General features: G+C 21.8%; 2 protein-coding genes across 8 annotated transcripts in view; one reads left to right on the top strand and one right to left on the bottom strand.

Annotated features, from left to right (window-relative positions):
* Nucleotides 1-889, top strand: part of LOC122499710 — a 5,660-nt gene extending 4,771 nt beyond the window's left edge. The window contains exon 6 of one of the 2 annotated variants that reach the window (XM_043608187.1): nucleotides 55-889. In XM_043608187.1, coding sequence (XP_043464122.1) covers nucleotides 55-284 — 230 coding nt within the window. In that variant the 3' untranslated portion in view covers nucleotides 285-889. The remainder of the gene's footprint in view (nucleotides 1-54) is intronic. The other variant, XM_043608192.1, reaches the window with a different exon arrangement.
* Nucleotides 376-19,209, bottom strand: LOC122499720 (sialin). 6 transcript variants are annotated; one of them, XM_043608198.1, is made up of 12 exons: nucleotides 19,067-19,209; nucleotides 16,022-16,349; nucleotides 15,199-15,234; nucleotides 12,212-12,411; nucleotides 8,835-8,965; nucleotides 8,532-8,658; nucleotides 7,840-7,924; nucleotides 7,230-7,450; nucleotides 3,641-3,787; nucleotides 3,283-3,415; nucleotides 2,872-3,113; nucleotides 376-2,555 (listed from the first exon to the last, which is right to left on the bottom strand). In XM_043608198.1, exons 2-12 carry the CDS (start codon nucleotides 16,044-16,046, stop codon nucleotides 2,349-2,351), a joined length of 1,554 nt encoding a protein of 517 aa, XP_043464133.1. In that variant the 5' UTR covers nucleotides 16,047-16,349; nucleotides 19,067-19,209; the 3' UTR covers nucleotides 376-2,348. The 6 variants fall into 6 exon arrangements, with proteins under 6 accessions (XP_043464133.1, XP_043464159.1, XP_043464149.1 ...); XM_043608224.1 differs by lacking the exon at nucleotides 19,067-19,209 and adding an exon at nucleotides 18,929-19,052; XM_043608214.1 differs by lacking the exon at nucleotides 19,067-19,209 and adding an exon at nucleotides 18,900-18,917.

Below are 19,209 nucleotides of genomic sequence, written 5' to 3'. Positions count from 1 at the left end.
AAGATAAAATCTTTTCTTGTGAGCGCGTCACATTAATTTCTAATAATTTTCCAGACTTCAAGCCACCGTCAATAAAATCCTCATCAAAATTGACGAATAAAATTTCCCTTCAATCTGAAAATTCAAAAATAAATCGTCTCTCAAATTCTCAATGTAATTTATCGTCACAAACAGTAACGGCTCTTAAAATTCTCAAGCGCGCATTTTGCACCCAAGAAACCTGTTCAAGAATGGAAGAAAATTCCAAAACTAAATTCTCGAACAAATTTATTCAATTTCAGTGAATGATTAAAAAAAAATTTTAATTAAAATAATTTTTAAAAAAATTCTTTGAGTGAAAATTCTGAATGAAAATATTAAACATTGAGAAAAATATTCAACGGCATCAAATTTATTGTTACAGTCAATTGACAATAGTTACATACATATGCAAATAAAAGTCGTACACTTTTGCTCTTAAAATCAATTCTTGTCATTTCAATCGTCTCACATAAATTTAAATGCAACATTAATCCTTATCGAAGAAATTTTAATACACATTCGTTTTCGCAATGTTGCTTTATTGTTTATTTTTCTTCTAATCCTCCTCTTTTTCTTCATTTTCAATTAAAAAATATTTCTTTCCTTCTTAATTTCAAAAATTTATAATTTATTATAATTTACAATTTTTTCTTAAATTTAAAAAAGACAATTTTAATTTTTAATGTAAGAAAAGCAAATTTTTCTTTCAAAAAATGTTTTTTATTATCAAACAGTATTTTTCAGTCAATATTAACAAAATCTCAATCATTATCGTTGTAAATTTTTCTTTTTATTTTAAACGCACAAAAATATCGTATTGTGTTTGAAAAAAAATATTTTTTTTTAATATAAAAATTTCTCACAACAATATTAATAGTTAAACCTAAAAGCTAGAGAATATTTATTTATTTATATTTTCTTTGTCATTACTTTTAAAAATACCAGTCAACTTGTATATTCGATTAAGTAGATTTATAAATTAAGGAGGAATTCTATCAAAACAAAAGTTAGTTCCTATTTTATAGAAAACTAAAATTAAATTTTAAATTCTATAAAATAGAATTTAAAATTTCACTTTTTCATACAAAATAAATGAAATGCCATTGGACTAACTTTTGTTTCGATTCTTTGTCAGATACTTCCTTAAAAAAGTAAATAAAAATAATTATTATTATCGTTATAATTTAAAATCGAATAATGCAAAAACTATTCTAATTTAGAAAACATTTTTTTTTTTGTTGCGAAACAAAGTTTTTTCCAATAGAAGAAAATCTCTTTCTATCAGAAAAAATATTGATTTTTTTTATCATTATTTAAAAAACTAGTTTAAAAAATAAAATAATATCATTAAATTACAGAATACGTATATTTTTATAAGATCATCATGGCTAAAATTTAGTTGTTATTACGAGTTAATAAATCTTTTAAGAAGATTTTTCAATTAAGAGATCTCATTTTTTTTCAATCGTTAAGAAACGGGGTGTAAAATTTCATCAGAAAAATATATATTTAAAGAAAATGTGTGCCCTGGACGTTGATATTTAAGATGCTTACTTATAAACTAAATTGTAAATTGTCTCTCAATTATAAAGGTGAAAAGAGAAAATTTCTTTTTTTCACCTGCATAATTCTCGAGAGTTAATTCTTAATTAATATTCTATTTCTAGAAATTGTTCACTAAATGCACCATGAAAGATTTTTTGATTATCGTGCAAAAGAATAAACTTTTGGCACAAAATTTTCTTCGTTTATACGAAATACTTTTAATTAAAAATGTCCAGTCATAAAAATTACAGATTAGACCGTTTTAAATTTAAATGCATTCGAAATTTTAACTTATTTGTGAAATTTCACATTTCAAGAAATCAACTAGAAAAATTTCACACAACACGGAAGCGCTACTCTCCTTTTATTAGATATTTTTCTTTTTTTTTTGGTAAAAATCCCTGAAATGTTTTAGTGTCTCTAACAGGATTATTATAAATATTAATTATTAAACATTCACAACATTAATATATAAATGCAACAATATTTTTTTAAATTTTGTTTTTAGGACCATAGAGTATTTTCTTTGTTAATAAATAATCATTTTTCTTCTAATAATTTTGACAAAATTTTGTTTTTAAAATAGAATTTTTTCTATAAATTAATTTTTTTAAATACTTTTTTTAAAAATAATTTTGAATAAGTTGAAAAGTAAATTTTCTACTTTTAATGTTTCGCGTATTGAGAGAGTATTATTATTGTTTGCAATCTTCTCGTGTTTATCATTCAATTGAGAAATTAAATAAAGAAACAAAAATTAACATTCAACTAAAATAACGAATTTAGAGTCGTTCGTTTTCCTCGTCTTCACTTTGTCCTTCTTTACCCTTTCTTACTGCCATTTTTTCCTCCTCGTCGTCACCTCCTTCCTGACCCACATTATTCCAAGGTTGAATTTCAGCCGAACCGAAGAGCCAGAAAATAACTGTTGCCGATAGAAAGACAACAGCCGAAATCCAAAATACTATGCGCCATTCTTCGATTCCGTTCTAAAAAAAAAAACGATTTTTTTAAATTAAAAAAAATGTTTTTTAAATATAAAAAGTTTTTAATTTCTTTCTTTAAAAATTTTACTTCTATCAGGGCTCGAACCAGTGAAAGTGATTATTTTTAATAATTTTCGAAAAAGTTCTTTAACAATTTTCAATTTTACGAAATTTCAATTATTCGTAAATTCTTCAATTAAATAAATATTTGAAAATAAAAACTTAAAATAATATTAAAAAAAATTCATTTAAACTTTTTCAAAAAAATTAATTAAAAATGAAATAGAAATGAATATATTGAATTAAAAGTGAAACATACGTGATTATCGGTCAATAGACCAATGATAAATGGAAGAATGAATCCAGGGAAACTGCCGAAGGTATTCATAATTCCATAGAGTGAACCCGCATAATTTGGCGAAAGATCTTGATGATTTTGCAAACTGGTTTGACAAGCGGCGCCATTGAATGCCAATGCCAAAATCATCATTACGACAGCCAATACCTTGTCACATCCAGCGTACGTCATTCCAAGTAAACAAATTCCAGGTGCAACATGCGCTGAAAAACAAAAATTTCCTCATTTAAATTTTGATATTTTCTCCGCATACTTTGAATAATTATCATTTTTTTTTAATATTCAATCGACTAAAGCGATTTTTTTTGGACCTTAAAGTCGATCCAACGTCTGTAAATATAAAGAGAGAAAGAAAGAATTTTTTAAACTTACAGAAAATCATGAAAATTCTTCTAATCCACCCAACAGTCATTATCGATCTCCTTCGAATAAAATCACCTGCTGCGGCAAATAAAACTCCTGAAAAGAGTCTAGCGATATATGGCAATCCAGTTATGGCGCCACCCTTTAATAAAACAAAGTTATTCAATTTATTAGAAAAGGAAAGTAAATAAAACATGAATTACGAAAAACACACAAACAATTTCTAAAATTACTAATTTTGTTTGAATAATAAGAATAATAAAAATAATAAGAATAAGGTTAATAGTAATAATAATAAACAAATAGTAATAATAATGAAAATAATAATAAATAAGTGATAATAATAATAAATAATAATAATTTTTACCGATTTCATATTGAGACCAATGATTTGACTCGTATATTTAGGTCCGTTTGTTGAAATGAAATAAATTCCCCACATATTGGCAAAATGAGCCCACATTAATGCCAAAAATGGTACAGATGTTGCCAATTTTTTCACTGGAAGTTTCGGCTAAAAAGAAATTTTAATAATCATTATAATATTTTGAAAGAAGAATTTATCACTCGATTATATTAGTATGTTGGGTGTAAAATTTTTTTTTATTGATAGATTGATAAATTTTTACACCCAACAAATTATAATATTCATTCAGGGTGGTCATAAGTTTCAGTTTATCAATTTTCCTGACATTTTCCTGATAATTTACTGACATTAAAATTATTTTCCCTTATAAAATCAAATTTTTAAAAAATATAAATAAAAATAATCAAATTTTTGAAGAATCTGAATTATAAAGAAGACCATGATATATCCGAAATTTTGGAAATATGTAATTGAAAATACAGAAAATATTTAATTTAAAAAAATTAGAAGCCAATTTTCATTTTTAAGTTTACATTTCAAGATTTTTCATTAAAATTTTTAATAATTCAATTATTTTGAAAACTTGTAATTAAAATTCTTCAAAAGTTGATTTTTAAAAATTGTAACAAAATATTTTTAAAAAAAATTAATTATTTTCAATTAAATTTGAAAAATTTAATTATCTTAAAAAATGATTTAAAAATAATTTTTGAAAGATTTGTTTATAGTTATTTTTTGCACTATCAGGGCTCGAAGCAGTGAAATTATTTAAAAATACGGACTTTACGGACCAAAAATTAAAAATTACGGACCATTTACGGACCAACTGAGAAAAATAGAATCAGGCCGAATCAAATAAGAGAACATTTTACTTGAAACTAGAAATTCAATTTTTCATAATTCTATAAAACATCAAGAAATCGGTAACTCCGAGTCTTCGACTCGAAGTCATCGATTTCTTCATGTTTTATAATAATTAATAATAATTATTAATAAAAATTAATAAAAATAATTTATAATAATTAAAATCATTATCAATTCAATTATTATTTTTAACAATTTTTATCTAAAATTCTTCTCTATATCGATTATTTTTAATAATTTTCGAAAAAGTTCTTTGACAATTTTCAAATTCATTTCTTTACGATATTCAATTTTACGAAATTTCAATTATTCGTAAATTCTTTAATTAAATAAATATTAGAAAATAGAAACTAAAAATAATATTTAAAAAACTCAATTAAACGTTTTCAAAAAAATTAATTACAAAATTCAATTATTTTTTAAAATTCACGCTATATTGCTTTTAATATTCAATTATTATCTAAAATTTTAACTGAAATTCATTTTTATGAAATGAAAATCAATTTTTATTAGAATATTCTACTAGAATTCAATTATTTAAATACAAATTTAAATGTAAAAATGCAAATAAATAATTTATTGAATAATTGAACGTTTCTTAAAATCCAATTCCCATAAAAAATCGTTATCAACAAATTTTCAAATAATTGAATTCTATCAACGAATTTTAATAAAATTTTTAATAATAATTACATTTTTCGACAAAATTCGATTAAAATTGTATTAAAAATAATTGAAATTCTGCATTTAATTTTATTATTTATGAAAATAATTGAATTCTTGCGAAGAATTTTATTAAAATTTTCAAAAATAATTAAATTCTTTTAAAAAATTAACAGGAATTCAATTATTTTTAAAAATTTTAATAAAATTCTTGGCATAAATTAAAAATAACAAAATTCTTAGCAGATCTTCAATTACTTTCAGAAATTTTAATAAAATTTTTCGCAAGAATTTAAATATTTTTTCGTAAAACAATAAAAATCTTTGCAGAGATTCAATTATTTTTCAAAAGTCTTAATAAAATTCTTCGCAAGAATTCAATTATTTTCAAAAATTACAGAATTTTTGCAGAAATTCAAACATTTTCAAAAGTTTTGATAAAACTTCTTTTTTGGTAGAAATTCAATTATTTTTAAGACAATTTTAATAAAATGTCTCAATAAAATTCAATTATTTTAAAAATTTTAATGAAATTCTTCGAAAGAATTCAATTATTATAATCTAATATTTTAACTGAAATCTATTTTTAAATCAATGTTTATGAGAAAATTCTACCAGAATTTAATTATTTAAATATAAATAAAATGCAAATAAATAATTTCTTGAATAATTGAATGCTTCTTGGAATTCAATTCCTATTAAAAATTTTATCAACAAATTTTTAAATAATTAAATTTTTTGGACGAATTTTAATAAAATTTTTAAGAATTTTTTCGAGGAATTCGATTAAAATTCTATTGAAAATAATTGAATTCCTAAAAAGAATTTTACTTTTTACGAAAATAATTCAATACCGGTAAAAATTTTATTAATTATGAAAATAGTTGAATGAATGCGAAGAAATTTGAAAATAATTCAAATTTTGCAATGGATTTTATTAAAATTTTTGAAAATAATTGAATTTTGTTACTTTAGAAAATAATTGAATTCGTGTGATAAATATTGTTAATTATGAAAATAATTGAAATTTTTTAATGAATTTTAATAAAATTTTTGAAAATAATTGAATTTTGTCGAAGAATTTTGCTATTTATTTATAAAGATAATTGAAATGTTGACAATGTTTTTTAGATTTTTTGAAAATAATTGAATTTCGGAGAAGAATTTTAATATTTTTAAAGATAATTGAAATTTTAACGAGAATTTAAAAAAATGTTTGAACATACAGTGGAACCTCGATTATCCGAACCTCTGTTATCCGAAACCTCTATTATCCGAACCGAAAATCATTTTATCCGAATTTCTATTATCCGAACTTTTTTTTGGCTATCCGAATTTTAAAATTTATTTTCTCTATTTATTTTATTACTTATGTTTGTTTATGCCAAAAAAGTCTTAAAAAAATCATATATTGTGTTTTATTAATATATTATTATAAATTAATATATATACTTATATATCTTTGAAAAATGTATTAAATTAAATATGTACATATAGTTCAACTGTCCAATTTTTTTACTTTAATTATGAAAAACATTAAAACCTCTATTATCCGAATTTTCGATTATCCGAATCAGGCCGTGCCTAGGTTAGTTCGGATAATCGAGGTTCCACTGTAATTGAATTTTTGCGAAGAATTTTATTACTTTTAAAAATAATTGAATTTCTGCAATCATTTGTAATTTAGCTCTAAAATTCTCCAAATTATATCGTACAATTTACGAACTTTTCATCCTTTTTGAATGAAATTACGGACTTTACGGACCTTTTTTCAAAAAAACGGACTTTTACGGACTTGAAGCAAATTTACGGACTTTTTCAGGATTTACGGACTTACTTCGATCTCTGTCACTTTAAAAATAGGAATAAGTTGCATTTTATACTAAAAAAAATGTGGTATATCGTTGCAAAATTTGAAAGAAAAGTCGAAAAAATCACAATTTTTTAAGATAAATCGAAAAAAGTCTCCATTTTCTTAATTTTCCTGACTTTACTGACATGTGGCCACCCTGTTATTATATAAAGGGAAATTTTTTAATTATTTTAAATAAATAATACTTACGTGGTTTTTTGTAACCGTTTTTCCAATTTGCTCTTTAATGTAACTTTTCTCAGCTTCGGTAATTGTCGGATGAGTATCGGGAGTGTCATACGCAAGATAAATCCAAATAGCTCCGAAAATTAACATAAGACCACTGGTTACGTAATAAGATGAGGTCCATCCCCAAGTTGAAGTTATATAACCACAAAGGGCAAACGTAACAAAAGCACCAAAGGGCCCACCTGAAAAATAAATTTTTATGTTCTTATCTTGGTTTCACCAAAAACAATTTATCATCCAATTTGTAACTAAAATTATTTTTAGTAATCAAAAATTATTTTTAATCATTTTTGACAAATTTCTTTAAGAACTTTAAGAAAATAATTGAATTATTGCAAAGAATATAAAATTAGATATAAAATTTGTGAATAATTGAATTCCTCTGAATTTTTTTATTAATTATGATAATAATTAAATTTTTGCGTAGAATTTTATCAACATCTTTTTTAAATAATTAAATTCGTTTGGAAAATTTTATTAAAATAGTAGTTAATGAATATCATTGATTTTCTTAAGAATTATAAAAGTTTAATTTTTTCCACTATTTTTAATAAAAAAAAAAAATATTTACCTTGCATTGTCCAAACAAACATTCCTTTTTCAGTAGGTGGCACCCATCTGGCAATCATGGCATGTAGAGCTGGATATACAGAACCCTACAATCGGGAAATGGTTAATTCTATTTGTTGAATTTTAAATATTTCTAGTCATTAAATTAGAGAAAAATCAAAACATTACTCAAATCGAAATATTAATAATTCATTAAATATATTTATATTTTTATTATTTTATTTACTCATTTTTTTAGAATCTTTTTAAAAAATTGAAAATAAAATTTTAAAAATAAAAATAAAAAATGAAAATAAAATTGAAATAATAATTATTAAAAAATACAAAAACGTGATATATTCTTTTCGAAAATATACACGAAGAAAAAAGGAATTTAAAATTTAATACAATCGATATAAGGATTTCATTGCATTATAATCAGTGTGCTCATTGAATTGTAAGGTCAATTACACGAAGCCAAGAAGCTTTATGATAATAAAAAAAAAAAATTTGTGACGCCATTCAGAGTTCACACATCACTTGAAAAAGTAGGACAACCAGTAGGTTGAGTAGATGATAGATTTAAGATTTATCAATAAGTAGCAATTTTTTATTCTATTTTTAATAACGATTCTATTAAAAATATATTTTCAAATTTTAATTTCTCTAAATTGAAATAATCATTATTTTGATCATATCATCTTTGAAACTTACTCCGAAAAATCCCATCAAGAAACGAAGAATAAATACTAATGAAACACCAAAATAAGGCATTACATCATCGGCTGAAGCGGCTACAGGAACCAAAAGATTTAAGAGAGCAGGAACGACAGTTGCGAATCTGTAATTTTACAAAATAATGTTAATAAGAAACATAAAATTTCTAATAACAGGCCTCGAATATTTTGACTTTTCGAAAATTTTTCTATTTTTAATCGACTAGCAACTTTGTTTTCGATCCGAGGCCAGTAAATAATGAAACAATGAACAAAATAATCAATAAAAAAAGACACTTACGCAACAACTTTTGCACCTCCGAATTTTTCCGAAAGTATACCGGCAGGAATACTCGCTGGCAAAACACCAATAAAATAAGCAGCTAAAAGATATCCTTGAGTTTTTTCCGCCCACCTGTACCGCACACCAAACTGCAATTACAAAATTTTCATTTTACAATGAATAAAAGAAAATTTCTCCCATCATTTCTCTCTAATTTTTAAATATTAAATATCATTTTTTAGAAACATTATACATTATTTTCGGCAGGTGGTCACTTTTTCTAAAAAATATTTTTTAATCCTTCTTGTCTAAAAAAAAGCAATTTCTAATGAAATCTGTTTTCTAAAAAGTTACCTATGATTTCTAATTAGCAAATGATACGCGCGGAACGTGACATTCAATTTATTATTATTATGAAAATTATAAAATTTTTTATTTTCAAATTAAAATTTTTGAATAATTTCACAATCAAAATTTTAAAAAATTACTTTACATAATTAATTATTATTGTTTATTATTTCAAAAATTTTAATATAATTCTCCGCAAGAAATCAATTATTTTCATGAATAGTAACATTTATCAGAAGAATTCAGTTTTTTAAAAATTTATGAATAAAATTCTTTATGAGAATTTAATTTTAAGAAACATGTAATTATTCAATAAATTGTTATTTTTGTAATTAAATAATTGAATTCTAGTAGAATTTTTTCATAAACATTGATTTAAAAATGGATTTCAGTTAAAATTTTAGATTATAATTAAATTTTAAAAGCATTAGAGCGTAAATTTTTAGAAATAATTGAATTTTGAAAAGGTTTCAGATTAAAATCTTTGAAAATTTGAATTTTACATATTTTTTTAGATAAATAAATAATAATTCGTTGCAATGATTCAATTATTTTCATAAATAACTTTTAATTCGTCGCCCGGAAATCAATTATTTTCAACAATTTTTAAGTAATTCTGCAAAAGAATTCAATTATCTTTATAAACAACAATATTCTCCCTATAAAATCAATTATTATTTTAAGGAATTTTAATAAAAATTCTTTTCCAAAATTCAATTATTTTGATAAATATCAAAATTCATCAGAGGAATTCAATTCTTTTGAAAAGTAATAAAATACTTGGCAGAAATTAAATTATTTTCAAATTTTTTTAAAATTTCTCGTCAAGAATTAAATTATCTTTATAAATAGATAGCGGAATTCTTCTTAAGAATTAAATTATTGTCAAAAATGGTAATATACTTCTTGTCAAAATTTCAATTATTTATACAAAATTTAATAAAATTCTTCGCATGAATTCAATTGTTTTCATAAACAAGTTACATTCTTCGGAAGAATTCAATTATTTTTATAAATAGTACAATTTTTTGCAAAAAATTCAAATATTTTCTACAACATTTTTATACAATTTCACAAAAAAATTCGATTATTTTCCAAAATTTTGATAAATCTATTGAATCAAATTATTTTTTTAAATATCGCATTCTTTGCAAAAATTCAATTATTTTCAATAAAATTTCACGAAAGAATTGAATTTTTTTCTTAAATCGTTATAAAATTTTTAAAATAATTCAATTATTTTCTACAATTTTAATAAATCCATTAAATCAATTAAATTACTTTTTTGAATATCACTTTCCTTGCAAAAATCCAATTATTTTGAATACAATTTTATTAAAATTTCACGAAGGAATTCAATTTTTAAAAAAATTTCCAATAATATTTATCGAAAAAATTCAATTATTTTCTTAAATTTTAATAAATCCTTCGAACCAATTTAATTTTTTCAAAAATTTTTTATAAATATTCCAATTATTATTTAAAATTTTAATAAATCCTTCGAAACAATTCGTTTTTTTATAAGTAGTAAAATTCATCGCAAGAATTAAATTATTTTTTATAAATAATAAAATTTTTCTCAGAATTTCAATTATTTTCAATACCATTTTTAATAAGCATCAATAATTAAATATTTAATTATAATTATTAACAGACACGATTATTTTATAAAGTTGAAAAATATTTTGTGTTGAATTCAATTAACCTCAAAATCTTCAATTAAAATTATTAAAAAAAACTACATTATTTTGAAAAAACAAATAAATTTTTCAAAAAAATTTAATTATTTACAAAAACTCTAATAAAATTGTGTAAAAGCGTTTAATTTTCTATTAATAAGTTTAAAAAAATTTTAATAGGTTTTAATAGTACATTATTTTTAAAAATTGAACATAATTGAAAGGAAAAATTATTAAAAATGTTAGAAGACAAAAAAGCAAATAGCAACTAATACAACGATTATTAATATAGAAATTTATTTTTCTGAAATTCTTAAAATTCTATAATTTTGATAAAAGTTACAAAATTGTTAAAAAAAATTATGATGAGGAAATAGAAACTATTTTGCATAATTTTCTGCTTCTCAATCACAATTCTGTTCACAAAATTATGGGTCTCTTTTTGAAAAAGAAGACAAAATTTTATAAAATTACTATTTGTTATCAAAACTTTTTAACAAAATTCTGTTCTTCTTTGGAAAAAAGAAATAATAATTTACATAATTTTTATACCAAAATTTCCATAATTAATATATTTATAAAACACTTTTTTAGAAAATTTTAAATATCTTCAGGAAAAAAATCCCTACGATTTCTATTTGTTAATTACGATTTTTAACTAGATTACTTACAAAATTTTGTTAAAAAATTTGCATAATTTCTATTTTCTCTTCTACAATTTTTTCAAATCTCAACCATTATTTTCGTTTAAATAAAAAACTTCAAAATTTTCCCTGAATTTTCAATTTAAATTTTGAGTTTATTTATTTAAACGAAAATAACGTAATATATTTTTTTAAAGAATTTGTAATGAATTTTTTTTTTTTTTTTTTGAATTTTTGTAATGAATTTTTAAAGAATGATATTTAATATTTAAAAAATAAAAAAAAAAATTATGGAAGAAATTTTTTTAACGTTATAATGTTTAAACCAAAATAAGTTAAGGAATTAAATTTTAAATTTAGTAAAATTTTAATTAAAAAACTTAAAAAACAAAGATTCTGATTAAGTGGGTCATTATAAGAAGAATTGAAATAAATTCATTTATATTTGTATTCAAGAAGGATTTGCCAATGACATTTTTATTACTATTTCTACTTTTATTGAATGTGGCACAATCGTGATATTACCAATTGATTCATAAAAAAATCTCAAAGCTGTTTCTTTTCTTTTTTTTAATCTAACTCTCAGACATTGTAAAGGAATTCTTACATGAAATAAATTTAATAAATACTGAATAAATAAATATAAATAAATAAACTAAATAAATAATAGTTTTGAATAATTTTTTTTTCTAGTTATTTTTTTTAAAGAAAAATTGAAACTTACGTCTTGTAATATATTTTTTGTGCTATTAATTGTTGTATTTTGTAATAGTTCACTGGCACAATAAGATGCTGCTTTTGTTTTATTTGATGTACTCTCGACCATGGCGACAATAATAATCGACAAATTCGTACGAATCACGTATGAAAACATGCAGGCAAAAAACATCAAACCGCCCAAAATTGCCCGCCGAGGTATTTTTTCTATAAAATAAAGAAAATAATTAGAAATATTTTTCAATGCTGTAAATATTCAAATAAAATCATATGAAATTTATAAAGTATTTAATAATAAAAGGAAAAAAAATATATACACCCAGAGAATATATTTTTGGATTTAAATAAATTTTTTCTCTGTGTGTACAATGCAAACAAAAATATTGCAGAAGAAAAATATAAAATGCATAATTTTGGTACAAAATAGTTTACAATTTCTTTATTTACATTTTATTACGTATTTTTTGGATCAATTAAACATTTACCTAATAAAGTCGATAAAAGACAAAGTTGACCCATTTTCTTTTCTTATTCAAAACTTGTTTCTCTTCAAATTTTATTCTTTACAAAATCAAAAGCGTGACAGAAAATCTATGTATAAAATTGAACACTTTAATATTCTTCATTATTAAATACCTAATCAAATATTTTTTTATTTACATTAGAAAAAGAAAAAATATTGAAAAATAAATTAATTCTTTTCTTTCTTTCTGTTCTTATATAAGAAAAAGATAATTTATTCGAACAATTAATGTAGGCTTATAAAATATTTATCTAGATTGTTTACTTCAGAACAAAAAATATTTGTCAGCTTCACAATGATACAGTGTCAAGTAATTTTATTTTTCCTGCATTCCTAAAAAAATAATTGTTCCTAATATACAAGCGTAAACAAGTATATAAAAAAAGATTATATAACCTATTAAATTAAAATCCAGGAATCTTTATGTAATCTTCTTCCTTTATTAAATGAATTTCAAATTCATTTCTCGACAAGTCTATAACGTTTTGATTTAGCAAAATTCTGGTACGAAAGTATTTTTAGTTTCAAGAATTAATTACAATTCTTCTTTATTAATAAATAAACATAAGACAAGCCTCGGATCGACTTTCAATCGCAAAAAAAAATCGCTTTAGTCGATTAAAAGAAACAAATAATTTTGAAATATTAAATTAAAACTATGGAAATTCATACAAATGATTTTGTTAAATAAATATTTAAATCGATAATTTTAATAAAGTTCAATAATAAAATTATAAATTAAATTTATCAACAAAATCGATTATATTTAAAAACAATTACGAAATTCTTCTTAGGAATTGAATTCCTTAAAAGAATTTTTGTATAATTTAAACAAAAACTAATTAGGTAATTAATTTTGAAATATTTTAATTAGAAATTTTGAAAATGATTGTTTTCTCCAAAATGTTAAACATAATTATAAAAAATTGTAATGTTTGTATTATTTTGTGTACTTTTTGTATTTAAATTTTCGGAAATATGTAATTGAAAATATTGAAAATAATTTAATTTTAAAAAATTAGAATGAAAAAAAAATTCTAAGAATTGCTTTTTATCAAAAATATTTTAATATAATTTTTAAAAACTAATTTTCATTTTTAAAATTAAACTTGAATATTTTTCATTCAAATTTTTGGTGAAATTAAAATTATTTTCAAAATTTGCAATTAAAATTCTTCAAAAGTTTATTTTAAATAAATTTTTAAGCAAATGCTCCAAAAAAATTAATTATTTTCAAAAATTTCAATTCTTCAAAAGCTTTTTAACTGTATATTTCGAAAATTTAATTTGAAAAATTATTCAAATAAATAATTTTTCAAAGATTTGTCTATTTCTTTTTGGGGATTATAAAAATCGAAATAAGTTGCATTTTATACTAAAAAAAAATGTGATGTATTTTATTCCAATATTTGGAAGAAAAATGGAAAAAGTCACAATGTTTGAAAATAAGTAGAAAAAAGTGGCAGTTTTTGAAAATAGGTGAAAATAGTCGTAAAAGTCATAAAATATCTGAGGCCTGATTAATAGCATAATTGATAAAATTATTTATTTTCTTTTTTTTTTGCCTTAGATTTGATAAACTCAGATGAGAAAACTAACACAAATACCAACAAGTCTATACATATAATTAAAATATTTTGCAACAAAATAATTACGTCAGTAAGTATAATGATTCCGCTATTTAGTATAAAAATTGAGTGGCAAGGTCGCAACTAATGTACGATTTTCTAATCAGTTGTTACTTCATTTTATTGCAGTGCAAAAATAACATACACAATAATTATATGTATATAAAATTTATTTTCCCCAAGTTTCTAATTTTTAACAAATCCTAAAAGATAATCAAATAGTTTTTAAATTGATAAAATTTCTCTAGATTTTAAAAAAGGTAATGATTTAGAAAAATTTAAATATATTAAACTAAAGTAAATTTTAAAAAAAGATTTAAAAATATTTTTAGCCTATTAATAATCCCATTTAATTCTCATTATACTCTTATTCAATATTATCGTCCATTATCACAAATATGATTTTATCTAATTCATAAGTTTCAAATAACAATTAAACTCAGATAAAATTCTTTATCAGATTACTGACACTTTCTAAAGAAATAATAGTTGGACAATTCTTGTCATAAATCGTATTTTCATTTATCGATGATTCAACTATAATGAAAATTAAAATTAGTAGATTTTTTCATAATTTAAAGTATGTACTTTTAATGAAATATTTCGAATAGGAAAAAAAATTCATTTTTAAAATAAAAATATTCAATTTTCAAGTGCAAAAAAAGCGTGCGATAAAAAATAAAAAATTGTAAATATAAAGGGTCGAATAAAAAAGAAAATAACGTAATTTCTAAGGAAAACGATCTACTCGTGCTTGGTTCTAATAAAAATAAAAATAATAATAATAAATAACGATAATAAATACTGATTCAAAAATCTACGATTTCTACACCGAAAACTTACTCTTGGGAACCAAAGCATCTGATTGTTCATTCGAATCTGTAAATTTTCAAGACAAATATTGTACTTTGACGCAAGTAACAAAAATCACATTTCTACAATAATTGCAGTTTTGAAAATTATCAAAATCTTCCTCGTAAACATTTTTTTATCGACCTTCCTTTTTTTATTTTCTCATTAAAAAAATTTCTTTTCCAAAAGGAATAAAAAATCGCTTTTTTCTATTTTTCAATTCTTTTTTTCCACAAAAGAGAAAATTTTTCTTTGAAAAAAAAAAAAAAATTGGAAATGACTTGACTTTAAAAATTACTCGCTTTTCTTCTGTTTTCAATTTTTTTTTTTTTTAAAACAAAATTTTTCTTTGAAAAACAAAAAAATTGAAAATGACTTGACTTTAAAAATTACTCGCTTTTCTTCTGTTTTCAATTTTTTCCAAACGAGAAAATTTTTCTTTAAAAACAAAAAAATTGGAAATTGACTTTAAAAATTTTAATTACTCGCTTTTTTCTATTTTCAATTATTTTTTTCCAAAAGAGAAAATTTTTCTTAGAAAACAGAAAAAAATTACTAAAAATTAACAGTCGCTTTTTTTTGCTTTCAATTCTTCTTTTCTAAAAGAGAAAATTTTTCTTTGAAGACAAAAAAAAAAATTACTATAAAATTAATAGTCGCTTTTTTTTCTTTCAATTCTTCTTTTCTAAAAGAGAAAATTTTTCTTTGAAGACATAAAAAAATTACTATAAAATTAATAGTCGATTTTTTTTTTTTTGCTTTCAATATTGTTATTCAAAGTATTTAACTTGCAGTAGGTATAATTTTAACTCACCACTGGCTTTCTGGAACAAGGCCATTTTTACGTTTAAATAAAAATTACTCGATGAGAATTTCCAAAAAGAATATCCTTTTCCCTTCGATAGATGGAAATTTTCTAATTTAAATTCAATAATTCTCTTCCCAAGAGAGGCTGAAATTTAATATTCGAGATACGATTGAATTTTAATTCTCCTTTCGATGAAGAACAAGTCACTTGTTGAGTACTTATTTTTTACTACTCATTAAATTTGGCCAATTAATTTACGACGAATCAATCTTAATCATCTTGTTAATTCAAGTTCACTGCTCATTATTTCCAGCCAATTGAAGACGATTTCTCTCTGAAAAAAGAACAATTTCGTTAAATTTTTAATAATATTATAAATAGTTTAAATAAATATTAGATTTAAAAATAACAGAAAAAAAATTTAACGTACGGTAAATATTTATTTTTAAAGAACATAGTAAAAATTGTTATCGACCAGACAATAAAAATTTTCACATTAAAATGCAAAACGTTTCATATATATGTGATAATAAAATTTTAATAAATTATCGATCAATTTTATCTTCTCTAAATATTTATTTCTTAATTTAGAAAATTATTTTCAATAATCTTATTATTTTAGAATATTTTTTCTTAAAATTTATTTAATTTAGAGAATTATTTTTTGCAAAAAAAATTTTTTAAACTTTTTTTAGACATTTTTTTCCCCAGATAAATTATTTTGTGTAAATTCTAAAACAAATTTTTCCATTTAGTTAGACAATTTTTTTTCTTTCGCGACTAATGAAAGTTTCAGACAGTGGTCATTTTTTTCCCAAGTAAAAAATAGTTGGTGCTATATTTATAAAACTGTCTAGATTCTGACGAATGCAATGTCAAAGCCCACGAACGATTATGTAACATCTCTTAAATCTATATGTACTTAAAGAATTTGCAAAAAAGAAACAAAAAAAAAATTAAATAACTTCTTAATAAAAAGCATTTAATTTTATTTTTTTTCTGCGAATTGTATACAAAAGAACCTTTTCCAATTAAATTCGAAATTAAAGTAGATTATAATGAAGCAATTTGTTATTTTATTATCAATTGAAAATTTCGATTGTCGGTGAGTAAATTCTTCAATTACTCGTATCACTGACCCTTCACATTTCTAACAGCGGTCATCATTAAATTCATTCAAGTTTCTACACGTAAGTGTTACTTAAATACATCCGCCTTAGCGTGCGAATATTTTTTTTTTATCATAAAGTTTATTAAAACACTTATTTTTAGCATTACAGTAGATTTTATCTCAAGGAAATAGATTCATAACTCTCAACTCATAGATTACATTTTTACGTAAATTATTTTACTTATTTTTGTAATCAATTTGCATAAAATATAATTATTATACATTCATATTTCAGGCGTCACACTCAATAATTAATTTTAAAAAAAGTATCAAAAAGTAGCTATCGAAAATTAATTTTAACGAATAAAAACAATTGTTTTCCTCTATTCACAAAAATTTGATTCAGTATTTCTTGATTTAAATCAAAAATATTTATTTTTATTCTAATCCTGCTGAGAACTTAAATTCTAAATTTTTCAAAAATTCAATTATTTTATAAATTTTTATCCTAAAAATTTATGACAATAATTAAACGTTTGCGTAGAATTTTATCAAAATTTTTTTAAAATAATTTAATTTTTTTGAAAAGTTTTATTAAAATTCTAATTATTTTGAATTTTATCGAATTGAGTTAAATTTTCGAAAATAAATGAAATTTTGACAAGATTTTTATTAAATTTTTTGAAAATAATTGAATTCCGAAGAAGAATTTTATTATTTTTAATGATAATTGAAATTTAAAAAAAAATTTTGAACAGAATTGAATGCCTGACATTTACTAAAAATAATATTCAAATGAATAAAATTCCATCTGTCTTAAAATATTTTCTACCCGCACCATTCATATAATTATCTAAAGTGTCGAATTAATAAAAATTTGGCTCAATTAAATGACAAAGTTTAATTGAGCCAATAAGGAATTTAAATACATCACTTCATGAATGAAAGTGATATTTTATCAGAATCTAATTCTTTAAATTGATATGAAACTCTCACACACGTAATAAGTAACACACTTGACAAATATCAGATAAGACTATTTACACATGTTCTTCTTTATCGTTTTATAATTAGCAAAAGGTAAACAAATTTTCGTTAAAAAAAATATTAATCTATTTGAAAAATATAAACACACAAAAAGAAACCCAAATATAGAATGTTTACTATTTAATAATGACCTACCTCAACGAGATCTATAACAACTAGAAGAAAAAATTAATTAAAAATAAATATTATATACGCGAAATACTTATCGAAATGAAAAAGAATACAAACGCATTTCTACCTCTCACGTGTTTTGCACGTAATTGCAAATGCAAGTTTGAAAAACAAGAAATTAACAGGGGGAAAAATCTTCGTGAGTTGAATATTAAACAGGAAAATATGATTTCTATGAAATCTCAAGTTAAACTATATTTAATACATTTTTATCAGAGAAAAAATGATTAGATCTTACTTTTGTAATAGTTGAAAATCTGACACTTCACAAATTGTTTTTCTTTGCAAAAAACACGAAAACAATATTCTTAATAACTTCCCCAATATTATCATCGATGAATTTATTATTTTTAATTCAACTTTATGTGAACAATTAAATTCTTGATTGTTAAATGTTAACGTGATGTTTAAAACGTTTAAAATTAAAAGTTTTTTACATTTTTAACTAAACACAAAATTTCGAACAATTTAAATACAGTAAACATGTATATTTAATGGATTTAAAGTGTGTAATTTATTCAAAAAAGAATGCGATTATAAATATTTACTATTTACCGAAAAAATAAAAATGAATATTGAATTACATTGGAAAAATCGTTTGTCTAAGGAAACATAACCTTTAAAATTCTAAACGTTTCCTTTTTATAAATTGGAAAAAGAGGAAATTTCGCAAAATCATGGAATTTTTAACAAATATTATTAGCGGTGTAGATACTACTCACTGAGTAACTGCCGTCGTGAACGTTTTATTCTTAATTTGACAGTCAGCAGACAGAATGGAATGCAAACTATTTTTTTTTCTCCTTCCAAAAAACTCTTTGACCTCGCCGTTCTTGGCTTGTTTCATTTTATTGGACGTGAAGTT

The sequence above is a fragment of the Leptopilina heterotoma genome, unplaced genomic scaffold (assembly GCF_015476425.1).
Source record: "Leptopilina heterotoma isolate Lh14 unplaced genomic scaffold, ASM1547642v1 Lhet_101, whole genome shotgun sequence".
In the NCBI taxonomy this organism is placed as follows: domain Eukaryota; kingdom Metazoa; phylum Arthropoda; class Insecta; order Hymenoptera; family Figitidae; genus Leptopilina; species Leptopilina heterotoma.
This window is presented reverse-complemented; position numbering and strand designations above follow the sequence as displayed.

What these genes read in the sequence shown, in the direction of transcription:
- LOC122499720 (XM_043608198.1), bottom strand. Translation starts at nt 16,046, where the DNA reads ATGGCCTTGTTCCAGAAAGCCAGTG. An exon ending in TCTTGATGGGATTTTTCGGA is followed by an intron (nt 7,925 to 8,531) that starts GTAAGTTTCAAA and finishes TCCCGATTGTAG; the next exon opens with GGTTCTGTATATCCAGCTCT. An exon ending in GTCTATTGACCGATAATCAC is followed by an intron (nt 2,556 to 2,871) that starts GTATGTTTCACT and finishes TTTTTTTTTTAG; the next exon opens with AACGGAATCGAAGAATGGCG.